This window comes from Mya arenaria, chromosome 3 (assembly GCF_026914265.1).
Source record: "Mya arenaria isolate MELC-2E11 chromosome 3, ASM2691426v1".
Classification (NCBI taxonomy): domain Eukaryota; kingdom Metazoa; phylum Mollusca; class Bivalvia; order Myida; family Myidae; genus Mya; species Mya arenaria.
Window position 1 is genome coordinate 69107833 of NC_069124.1, and position 12452 is coordinate 69120284.

A 12452-nucleotide genomic window follows, 5' to 3' on the forward strand; every position below is an offset into this window, starting at 1 on the left:
CATGAAAATGTCCCAGTAATTAAAAAATCAGTTTGAAAAGAAAGCAGTTATGTTAGTTCTATTCTTTGCTTTTTAATGTAGTCATTTCCAGTTACAAATAAGCCTGTAGTTTCATAAAAAAAAACGTCTCTAGTGCACCAGACTGTCTGCTTTTTTATTTTCAGGCATTAATTTAGTAATTTGACTGCCAGCCTGTAGTAAGATAAGACATGTCATTAAAATAGTTTAGGAACTTTTATGTAATCTAATTGAAAAAGATCAGCAGATATAACCAAATATGTATAATAATTAAATCTAACAAAGTTTAATACGAGGGTTTAAGGATGATTGCATCAGGTAATTATAAGTGACTTAGATGTTTAAAACATAATTTCATACTGCAGTTTGTGACATATAATGGTGTTAAGATGTCTGCATACATCCTGTTTTTAGATTTAGAAAGATTTAGAGATTTGAAATAGTCAGTCAATGAAATAAGCAGAATTCTGCAAGCCTTGCACTGAAAAAAGTCTGCTGGACTGGCCCAACATTAAATTTGAACAAGCTTGCCAGTTTCAATAGTTCCTTCAAGCTTGCCAGTGCCAATAATTCCTACATCCTTGCAAGTGTCAATAGTTCTTTCAAGCTTGCCAGTGTCAATAGTTCCTTCAAGCTTGCCAGTGCCAATAATTCCTACATCCTTGCAAGTGTCAATAGTTCTTTCAAGCTTGCCAGTGTCAATAGTTCCTTCAAGCTTGCCAGTGCCAATAATTCCTACATCCTTGCAAGTGTCAATAGTTCTTTCAAGCTTGCCAGTGTCAATAGTTCCTTCAAGCTTGTCAGTGTCAATAGATATTACAAACTTGCCAGTTTCAATAGTTCCTTCAAGCTTGCCAGTTTCAATAGTTCTTACAAGCTTGCCAGTGTCAATAGTTCCTTCAAGCTTGCCAGTTTCAATAGTTCTTACAAGCTTGCCAGTGTCAAAAGTTCCTACAAGCTTGCCAGTGTCAATAGTTCTTACAAGCTTGCCAGTGTCAATAGTTCTTACAAGCTTGCCAGTGTCAATAGTTCCTACAAGCTTGCCAGTGTCAATAGTTCTTACAAGCTTGCCAGTGTCAATAGTTCTTACAAGCTTGCCATTGTCAATAGTTCTTACAAGCTTGCCAGTGTCACTAGAATCTACAAGCTTGCTGGTGTCACTAGTTCTCACAAGCTTGCCAGTGTCAATAGCTCCTACTAGCTTGCCAGTGTCAATAGTTCCTACAAGCTTGCCAGTTTCAAAAGTTCTTACAAGCTTGCCAGTGTCAATAGTTCCTACTAGCTTGCCAGTTTCAATAGTTCTTACAAGCATGCCAGTGTCAATAGTTCTTACAAGCTTGCTAGTGTCAATAGTTCCTACTAGCTTGCCAGTGTCACTAGTTTCTACAAGCTTGCCAGTGCCAATAGTTCTTACTAGCTTGCTAGTGTCAATAGTTCCCACTAGCTTGCAAGTGTCAATAGCTCTTAAAAGCTTTCTAGAGTCAATAGTTCCTACAAGCTTGCAAGTGTCAATAAATCCCTCAAGCTTGTCAGTGTCACTAGTTTCTACAAGCTTGCCAGTGTCAATAGTTCTTACTAGCTTGCCAGTGTCAATAGTTCCTACTAGGTTGCAAGTGTCAATAGCTCTTTCCAGAGCTTTCCAGAGTCAATAGTTCCTACAAGCTTGCAAGTGTCAATAAATCCCTCAAGCTTGTCAGTGTGAATAGTTTTTTAAACCTTACAAGTTTGCTTGTGCCAAAAGTTCATTCAGCCTTACAAGCTTTTCATTGTCAATAGCTCCTTCAAGCTTACAAGCTTGCTAGTGTCACTGTGGATATTTCCCTCAACCAACTAGGCATTGCACATTTGGTGTACTTCCTTTTTAAGGCCTAGCACTTCCAATGTTGTCTATTTGTACATTTCAGGCAGTGTGGATATGTGTGTGAGGGAGACCAGATCATATTTGCCTGGGCAAAGAATGCCCCACCCCTCACCCTGCCAAAAGGTAGAGTAACCAGACAATTATTAGTCCTGTGGTAACCAAGGTCTTATATCTGAGAGTGATGCTCAATACATTTTTTACTATTAACTATTACATACACTTTCATATTTCTTTTATATTCAAATAAATTATTTAAATCATTTATAAAAAGGTTTTAGGTTGTCTGTTTTTTTGAAAATTACATCAAAGTATTGTGAACCTTGAGGTGTTGTTGTAGGCGTTGTAGGCGTTGACGTTGTCACACAAAAACTTCAACCTTAGCCATAACTCAAAAACTGTGGTCATTGGAATAGGCGGTCGTTCGAGAGCCGGCAGTCCCTCTAGGTCAGAGCTTGGTTCCGAACATTTTTCCTTATATTTTCATACAAAATATATTGACACTGCATCGAAACCGAAATAAGTGGAGGAGTCGAGCACAATAGCCGGTCCCAAATACCATTTAAAAAAAACGTTTATCACTGTTTACACATGACCGCTATTAGTTGATAAGGGCATTAGAGAAGATAATTATTTGAACAGTTTCGCGAGACAGACAAGATGCTCCATTTATCGATTCTTGATTTTGAGAAACTTAAATCTGACTAATGCCATAATATGTACTATCTTATTTCAATGTTGCTTGTTTAGAAAATGTGCTTTTGTAAAAAATAATCATAACTATTCATTAATTTATAATTGTGTTTTTCTTTTACATTTAGTATACAACAGCGTTTGAACATATGAGGGGTTTCCACAAGGCAACTATCAGTATCATAGTAAACAGTCTGTTTGACAACTTCAAACTTAAAATACACTAAAAGATATTTCATAACAGACTGGAAAATTGAAACCTGGGTCCTTCGAAACATCGGTTCCCTCCAGGTTTCAGCTCTGACCCCGGCATCCTTGAGCGATGGCAGTTTTACTGTACCGTATATTTAATTTTCAAATGAAATTTGGTACACATGTTGTCAGAGACATGTATAGAAAGGTCCATTAGACTGTCTTATATAATTTATGACTCATGCAGGTTTTCAACAAAAAAGGACAACAGGCTATGGTTTTCACTCAGCAGCACTTTTGTTTTGAGTCTTGATTTTTTTCTTGAAGAGTCAAAACTGAATTGAGCATCATGCACCTTAAGATATGAAGTTATAAATTATGGATGATGGTTTAATATTATACTAATTATTGAAACATATTTAATCTTAGATAGTGTAGTTTACAAATCATGGGGGAAATCAGACCAGTTTTGATTTGTGCTCGGACATAAGTCATAATTCTATACTGGTAGGTAAACATCGTTAAAACAGTTCTTATATATTTATAAGCCATGAGTGTTTTACACGCGTGTTATGGTTGTTTCCAGATGTTGGTCAGCATATCGGTCATGGGACGAACATCCATTACATTGTGATACAGATACATTATGCAGTTCCTTTACAAAGTAAGTACAAGAACTTAAACTGCATTTATTTCACACACATTTAAAGTGGCATGTTCAATAACTCAAATAAAGTTTTGTTTAGGACTCATATTAATAAAATAACATCAATTATAGAAATGTAGTAATTTAAATATGAGAATATCCTGAACCAGCCTCTGTGGGGAAGTGAACAAACTCAGGGTAAAATGGACCGATTCACCTGATGAAATTGATGAAAACTGTTTAACCAAAATACATGTTAGGCTGATTTGAAAAATACTGCCATCCCATTGGTTAAAATATCATCTTGAACACAAACAATAGTGATGGTGAGAATAGCTTCATAGCAAATTTATTGCAACCTTATTTTCCTGGCATATATTTATGCTGAAAATAATATTGATTCAATTTTTAAAGTTTTAAAACATTATGCCTTATATACCTTACATCACTTGGAGGTTTCCAGCTTCTCACAGAGAATTCTGTTTGAGTTAAAAGACATAAACCTTTTTGAATGAACTAGAAAGGCGTTCTAGTTTCTGGAGAGACTTGTGTGTCTGTGTGTGTGACAAATATCTCTCTGCAGTCTTATTTCGGCCTATTTTAATTTCATCCAACAAAGTAAAACATTGAACCATTTCAACTCTGTTGTTTTAGGTCAGGCATATCTGGCGTATATAACCCATGACTTTAATGCCAGCAAAGACAACAAGTTGAAAGTCTCCAACATCTCCTGTCCTTAGAATGATTTGAACGGAGACTTGTGACATTGTGTCTTGTCAGTGCTCTTTACTCATTGATAATGAGTACTAGGCCTTTCAACTGAACAAAATTGTAGAGGATTTCTAATAGTGGCTGCAATCTATATTTTCAGGTCCAGATACTTCAGGCATAAGATTGTTTATCACAGAACAGAGGTAATTTTAGAAATTCATTTTCTCATATATCATAATATCTTAAAAGTCTTCGGCTTCAATTTGGGCATTGCAATTCCTTTGCTTATTGAGTTTGATGATACCATTCACCTATTTCTGTCTAGTTCATTTAGGAAATGATGCATCATATTATCTGCTCGTCCGTGTAAGGCATTTGGTCCATTATAAGTATATGTGTGTCGGGTGCAGATTGGAAATCCACCTAGTGGGCCTGTGCAGATGAGTGTGAGTGAGGGTCAATATTCCTTCAGCACTGGAACCACATGAATGATACATTCTCTTGCATACCTTAAAGTGCTGTACAATTGGATGTTTCATGCATGGGTTTTGTGTATTTAATGAAGCATGTTTGTAATCTTTCATTATGGTAAGCAGTGATCTAGCAGAAATATAAGAAACTTGCACGTTATTGTGCATGATTCATCTTACATCGGGCAGGAAGATTGATCTTTGTGCACACACACACATGCACCCCCCCCCCCCAACATGTTATTGGTTTAATTTTAAATTTGTTATCTGTCTGATTTTTGAAAGAATGAACTAAAAAACACTTCATTACAGGTATTGGTAATAACTGTATGATTTTGGTTATATATTGAAACTACTTATTATTATCCCCCGCTGAAACGAAGATTTCGGGAGGGCGATATTGTTTTGGCGTTGTTCGTCCTTCATTCCGTCCGTCCGGTACCATATCTTGGTAGGCATTTATTAGAAAATGTTCAAACTTAGTCAGAATGTTCCCCTTGATCATATCTCAACCACTTTTAAAAGTGGGTCACGTGGGGTCAAACACTAGGTCAAATCTTAGAAAAATCTTTGGCATTATACATGGTCAAATATTCATGAAACTTTATCAGAATGTTTTCCTTGAGGAACTCTTGGTCGTAAAAAATATGGGTCACATATGATCAAAAATTAGGTCACTAGGTCAGATCTTAGAAAAATCTTGTCCGGAACCATATCATGGTAATGATTGGTCGAGTTATGTTCAAAATTGGTCATGATGTAAACTTTGATGAAATATAGACCACTTAAAAAAGTGGGTCACATGGGGTCAAAAACTAGGTCACTAGGTCAAATCTTAGAAAAATCTTTGGAACATATAAGAGGCATTATACATGGTCAAATATTCATAAAACTTAATTAGAATGTTTTCCTTGATGAAATCTTGGACTTATTTAAAACTGGGTCATATATGATCAAAAATTAGGTCACAAGGTCAAACCTTAGATTTTTTTGGTCTGGAATGGAAATGATTGGTCAGATTATGTTCAAACTTGGTCATGATGTACTCCTTGATGAAATATGGACTGCTTGTAAAAGTGGGGCATATGGGGTCAAGAAATAGGTCACTAGGTCAAATTTTAGAAAAATCTTTGAAACACATTAGAGGCAATATGTATGGTCTTATATTCATGAAACATGCTCAAAATGTTTTCCTTGATGAACTCTTGGACATGTTTTAAACTCGGTCACATGTGATCAGAAATTAGGTCACTAGGTCAAATCTTTCAAAAATCTTGTCCGAAACTATTTTATGGTGGTGATTGGTCTGATTAAGTTCAAACATGTTCAGAATGTTGCCTTAGGTTAAATTTCGACTGCGTTTTAAAAGTGGGTCATATGGGTCAAAAAGTAGGTCACTAGTTCATATCTTACAGAAATCTTTAGAACACTCTAGAGGCAATACATCTGCTTTAATTTCCATGAAACTTAATCAGAATGCCTCGATGAAATCTTGGAATAGTTTAAAACTATGTGGGGTCAAAAATGAGGTCACTGAGTCAAATCTTAAAAAACCTTGTGGACACTCTAGAGGCTGTATTTTTTGCATATATCTGGACCAATCTTCATGAAACTTGATCAGAATGTTTACGTTGATGAAATCTTAGATTAGTTTGGAACTGGGTAACATGGAGTCATAAACTAGGTTTCTTGGTCAATTCTAAATGTTACATTATATACAATATTTTTTGTTATATCAAACAGTTGCCATCAAACTCACACTCATATATATATATTTCATCAACAATTGATTTCAATTCCTTGACTTAGCCCAATCAGGCGGGGGATATCAATTCAACGAATTTGCTTGTATTTATAAGTTATGTTATATTATTCACATATAACACATATATTAGTTATTTATTTTGGACATATAAAAGGCTTTCATATGATACCAAATATTATATTGGGTTATATTGGATCTCAATAATGGATTAAATATCTGCATACATCAAGTCTGAAAATGAAATAAATTATATTTTCCAAATTGAATTCTGCTCCGATGAATTAAATTAAAGCCAGAAAATTTAAGCCTGCATTTTTATGCAATTCTGAAATAACCTTCATATTTAGTCATTTGTTATTTACAATTACATTCGGTTAGCAAACTATAATTGAAAGCTTTATTATGGATCTTGCACAAAGTTTTCTGGCTTCAATTTAATTCATCGGAGCAGAATTCAATTTGGAAAATATAATTAATTATATTGCCCTCATGTCTCCTTCCTCCTTTGTAAAGCTTCTTGACGATTTCAAAAACAGACGTAAATACAGAAATATAAGGAAATGAAAAAGGGTTACCGGTTTATAAAACTGTTTGAAGTCCCTTATGTGAGAGTATTAGATTTCTTCTTTGTGTTTTTTTGACATGTGAGGCTCATAGTTGATCTCATTTGCAGACAGAAGTTCATATCTGGAATATATTTGCTGCTGTCTTACGGGGTTACCATACCAGAGCAGACAGAAAGTAAGTTGATGTGATGGGATGATTGCTTGAATAATCAGGCTTAGAATCTTATCAACTATGATTACCTTGTCTGAGCTTTTTTTAAGCTTACTTTTTCATAAAGCAGGTCAATTAACTTTTCGATTTGCTAATAATAAAATAAAACTTAACAATTTTAAGTGATTAGAAAAAAATGAAAATATTTTTAGTGAAAAATGCCGGTAAGGGTTTTCTTTATCAAACAGAACAGGGCATTAAATTAGAAATTATGTTTTTTATTTAAAAGTTGATCTTTAAAAGTAACTTATTCATTTACACATTGCATATCACTGTTTTATGTGACAAGAGCATCAATGCAATGCAATGTGAGAAGTTTTCATAATTTCTCTTGAAAGACTTCTATTTTAAAGAGACAGATTTGATTAAAAGGCCATCTGTTTAAATAAAACTGATTTCTCTATAAATTTGTCTCTTTAAATAAGACTGATTTTGCTATAAAGACTTCTCTCTAAATGAGACAGATTTCTCTAAAAAGACTTTTGTTTTCATTCTCTCTGTCTGTTGGAATGAGACAGATTTCTCTTTTGAATAAGACTGATTTCTCTATAAAGACTTCTCTTTAAATAAGACTGATTTCTCTATAAAGACTTCTCTTTAAATGAGACTGATTTCTCTATAAAGACTTCTCGTTAAATGAGACTGATTTCTCTATAAAGACTTTTGTTTACATTCTCTATATCTCGGTGGAATGAGACAGATTTCTCTCTTGAATAAGATTCATAATCTATTTAGAAGCAGCAGGTTACTGATAAAATAGTCCCCATCTATGAAACAGCAGGTAGATTATAAAATAGTCCCCATCTATGAAACAGCAGGTAGATAATAAAAAAAGTTCCCATCTAGGAAACAGAAGGTAGATGATAACATACCCCCTATCTATGAAACAGCAGGTAGCTTATAAAATAGTCCCTATCTAGGAAACAGCAGGTAGGTGATAAAATAGTCCCTATCTAGGAAACAGCAGGTAAATGATAAAATAGTCCCCATCTAGGAAACAGCAGGTAGATGATAAAATAGTCCATATCTAGGAAAGAGCAGGTAGATGATAAAATAGTCCCTATCTTGGAAACAGCAGGTAGATGATAAAATAGTCCCTATCAAGGAAACAGCAGGTAGATGATAAAATAGTCCTTATCTAGGAAACAACAGGTAGATAATAACAAAGTCCCCATCTAGGAAACAGCAGGTAAATGATAGAAAAGTCCCTATGTAGGAAACAGCAGGTAGACGATAAAATAGTCCTTATCTAGGAAACAGCAGGTAGATAATAACATAGTCCCCATCTAGGAAACAGCAGGTAAATGATAGAAAAGTCCCTATGTTGGAAACTGCAGGTAGACGATTTAGTAACTCCTTTCTAGGAAACAGCAGGTAGATGATAAAATAGCCCCTATATAGGAAACAGCAGGTAAATGATAAAATAGTCCCTATCTAGGAAACAGCAGGTAGATGATAAAATAGTCCTTATCTAGAAAACAGCAGTAAAATGATCTAGTAATTCCTTTCTAGGAAACAGCAGGTAGGTGATAAAATAGTCCCTATCTAGGAAACAGCAGGTAAATGATAAAATAGTCCCCATCTAGGAAACAGCAGGTAGATGATAAAATAGTCCATATCTAGGAAAGAGCAGGTAGATGATAAAATAGTCCCTATCTTGGAAACAGCAGGTAGATGATAAAATAGTCCCTATCAAGGAAACAGCAGGTAGATGATAAAATAGTCCTTATCTAGGAAACAACAGGTAGATAATAACATAGTCTCCATCTAGGAAACAGCAGGTAAATGATAGAAAAGTCCCTATGTAGGAAACAGCAGGTAGATGATAAAATAGTCCCCATCTAGGAAACAGCAGGTAAATGATAGAAAAGTCCCTATGTTGGAAACTGCAGGTAGACGATTTAGTAACTCCTTTCTAGGAAACAGCAGGTAGATGATAAAATAGTCCATATCTAAGAAACAGCAGCTAGATGATTTAGTAACTCCTTTCTAGGAAACAGCAGGTAGATGATAAAATAGCCCCTATATAGGAAACAGCAGGTAAATGATAAAATAGTCCCTATCTAGGAAACAGCAGGTAGATGATAAAATAGTCCTTTATAATATCTAGAAAACGGCAGTAAAATGATCTAGTAATTCCTTTCTAGGAAACAGCAGGTAGGTGATAAAATAGTCCCCATCTAGGAAACAGCAGGTAGATGATATATTGATCCATATCTAGGAAAGAGCAGGTAGATGATAAAATAGTCCCTATCTTTGAAACAGCAGGTAGATGATAAAATAGTCCCTATCAAGGAAACAGCAGGTAGATGATAAAATAGTCCTTATCTAGGAAACAGCAGGTAAATGATAAAATAGTCCCCATCTAGGAAACAGCAGGTAGATGATATATTGATCCATATCTAGGAAAGAGCAGGTAGATGATAAAATAGTCCCTATCTTTGAAACAGCAGGTAGATGATAAAATAGTCCCTATCAAGGAAACAGCAGGTAGATGATAAAATAGTCCTTATCTAGGAAACAGCAGGTAGATAATAACATAGTCCCCATCTAGGAAACAGCAGGTAAATGATAGAAAAGTCCCTATGTTGGAAACTGCAGGTAGACGATTTAGTAACTCCTTTCTAGGAAACAGCAGGTAGATGATAAAATAGTCCATATCTAATAAACAGCAGCTAGATGATTTAGTAACTCCTTTCTAGGAAACAGCAGGTAGATGATAAAATAGTCCCTATCTAGGAAACAGCAGGTAGATGATAAAATAGTCCCCATCTAGGAAACAGCAGGTAGATGATAACATAGTCCCCATCTAGGAAACAGCAGGTAAATGATAGAAAAGTCCCTATGTTGGAAACTGCAGGTAGACGATTTAGTAACTCCTTTCTAGGAAACAGCAGGTAGATGATAAAATAGTCCATATCTAATAAACAGCAGCTAGATGATTTAGTAACTCCTTTCTAGGAAACAGCAGGTAGATGATAAAATAGTCCTTATCTAGGAAACAGCAGTAAAATGATCTAGTAATTCCTTTCTAGGAAACAGCAGGTAGGTGATAAAATAGTCCCTATAAAGGAAACAGCAGGTAGAGGATTTAGTTACTCCTTTTGAGGAAAGAGCAGGTAGATGATTTACTTGCTCCTTTCTAGGAAACAGCAGGTAGATGATAAAATAGTCCTTATCTAGGAAACAGCAGTAAAATGATCTAGTAATTCCTTTCTAGGAAACAGCAGGTAGGTGATAAAATAGTCCCTATAAAGGAAACAGCAGGTAGAGGATTTAGTTGCTCCTTTTGAGGAAAGAGCAGGTAGATGATTTACTTGCTCCTTTCTAGGAAACAGCAGGTAGATGATTAAAAAGAACCTATCCAGAAAACAGCTGGTAAATGTTTTAATGTCCCTTTTACTTGTTTGCAGAGTTCCACATTGACTCATCCTGCAGATTCAACTGGAGAGACAGCATAGTGCCATTTGGATTCCGCACTCATGCACACAGTCTAGGTAAGGGCACATTACAGTATCTGCATGCACACTGTCTGGGTAGGTGCACATTATAGTCTTTACATACACACAGTCGAGGTAGGGGCATATTACTCTATTAACATGCACACAGTCTGGGTAGAGGCAAATTACAGTATTTGCATGCACAAGGTCTGAGTAGAGGCACATTACAGTATTTACATGCACACAGTCTGGGTAGGGGCACATTACAGTATTTGCATGCACACAGTCTTGGTAAAGGCACATTACAGTATTTACATGCACACAGTCTGGGTAGAGGCATATTACAGTATTTACATGCACAATGTCTTGGTAGAGGCATATTACAGTATTTACATGCACACAGTCTGAGTTGAGGCACATTACAGTATTTACATGCACACAGTCTGAGTAGGGACACATTACAGTATTTGCATGCACACAGTCTTGGTAAAGGCACATTACAGTATTTACATGCACACAGTCTGGGTAGAGGCATATTACAGTATTTACATGCACAATGTCTTGGTAGAGGCATATTACAGTATTTACATGCACACAGTCTGAGTTGAGGCACATTACAGTATTTACATGCACACAGTCTGAGTAGGGACACATTACAGTATTTACATGCACACAGTCTGGGTAGAGGCACATTACAGTATTTACATGCACACAGTTTGAGAAGAGGCACATTACAGAATTTACATTCACACAGTCTTGAGTAGAGGCACATTACAGTTTTTACATGAACTCAGTCTTGGTAGAGGCACATTACAGTATTCACATGCACACAGTCTTTGTAGAGGCATATTACAGTATTCACATGCACACAGTCTGAATCGAGGCACATTTCAGTATTTACATACACACAGTCTGAGAAGGGGCACACTTCAGTATTTACATGCACACAGTCTGGGTAGAGGCATATTACTGTATTTACATGCACACAGTCTGGGTAGAGGCATATTACAGTATCTACATGCACACAGTCTGGGTAGAGGCATATTACAGTATTTACATGCACACAGTCTGAGAAGGAGCACATTACAGTTATACATGCACACAGTCTGGGTAGGGGCACATTACCGTATTTACATGCACACAGTCACATTACAGTAAATTCTTATTAATACCATCATCTTTTAATAAAAATGCGGTGTTTCTTACTTTGTTGGCTTCTGAAATATTAGTGTCACTGTACAGTTATTAAAAATGCTTATTTTCTTTCTTTCTATATAATGTTTAAAAGATAAAAGAAGCTAGACTTCCTTACATGGCTGATGGGTATCCCAAATATTTAAAAAAAAAATACCAGACTAAATTTGCTTTACTGCCCCAATTTCAGGTCGAGTGATATCGGGCTATCGTGTGAACAGTGGTGAATATGATCTTATTGGGAAGGGCAATCCCCAATGGCCACAGGTAGACACAGATTTCTACTTCACACTATCATCTATTCTCCATTATTATTTTTTTTATTTGACATCACATATGCGTGTGTTACCAGGCTCAGACATTAAGTCCCGCTTTGCACAAAAAGCTGCAGCCTATACCCCTGAGGCTTGAAAAGTTCTCAATTCTCGACAATTTTATTGTTATGCCTTAACCTTATATTATTTAAATATATCTAAAAGATTATAGCACTGTAATCTTGTTTATAATTAGCATTCATTTGGATTGCTGCATTGTTTATATGTGTAATTATTATTTGTTTAACCAAAATCTCTTATGGGCTTAATATATACCAGCACTTCAAGCACAGGATTTCATTTTGTGGCTGTAAATTACATATTACTGCTAGAAAATAATGTAACCACTCATACATTATATCATCAGTAAATCA

The 12452-nt window shown here is 35.6% G+C and overlaps 1 protein-coding gene across 3 annotated transcripts in view; it reads left to right on the forward strand.

Annotated features, from left to right (window-relative positions):
• The window catches only part of LOC128227433 (peptidyl-glycine alpha-amidating monooxygenase-like), a 51982-nt gene that overhangs the window by 17049 nt on the left and 22481 nt on the right, over positions 1-12452 (forward strand). For all 3 annotated transcript variants that reach the window (XM_052937969.1, XM_052937968.1, XM_052937970.1), the window contains exons 6-11: positions 1923-2002; positions 3348-3425; positions 4279-4321; positions 7027-7094; positions 10544-10627; positions 11955-12031. In XM_052937969.1, the coding sequence (XP_052793929.1) occupies positions 1923-2002; positions 3348-3425; positions 4279-4321; positions 7027-7094; positions 10544-10627; positions 11955-12031 (430 nt within the window). The remainder of the gene's footprint in view (positions 1-1922; positions 2003-3347; positions 3426-4278; positions 4322-7026; positions 7095-10543; positions 10628-11954; positions 12032-12452) is intronic.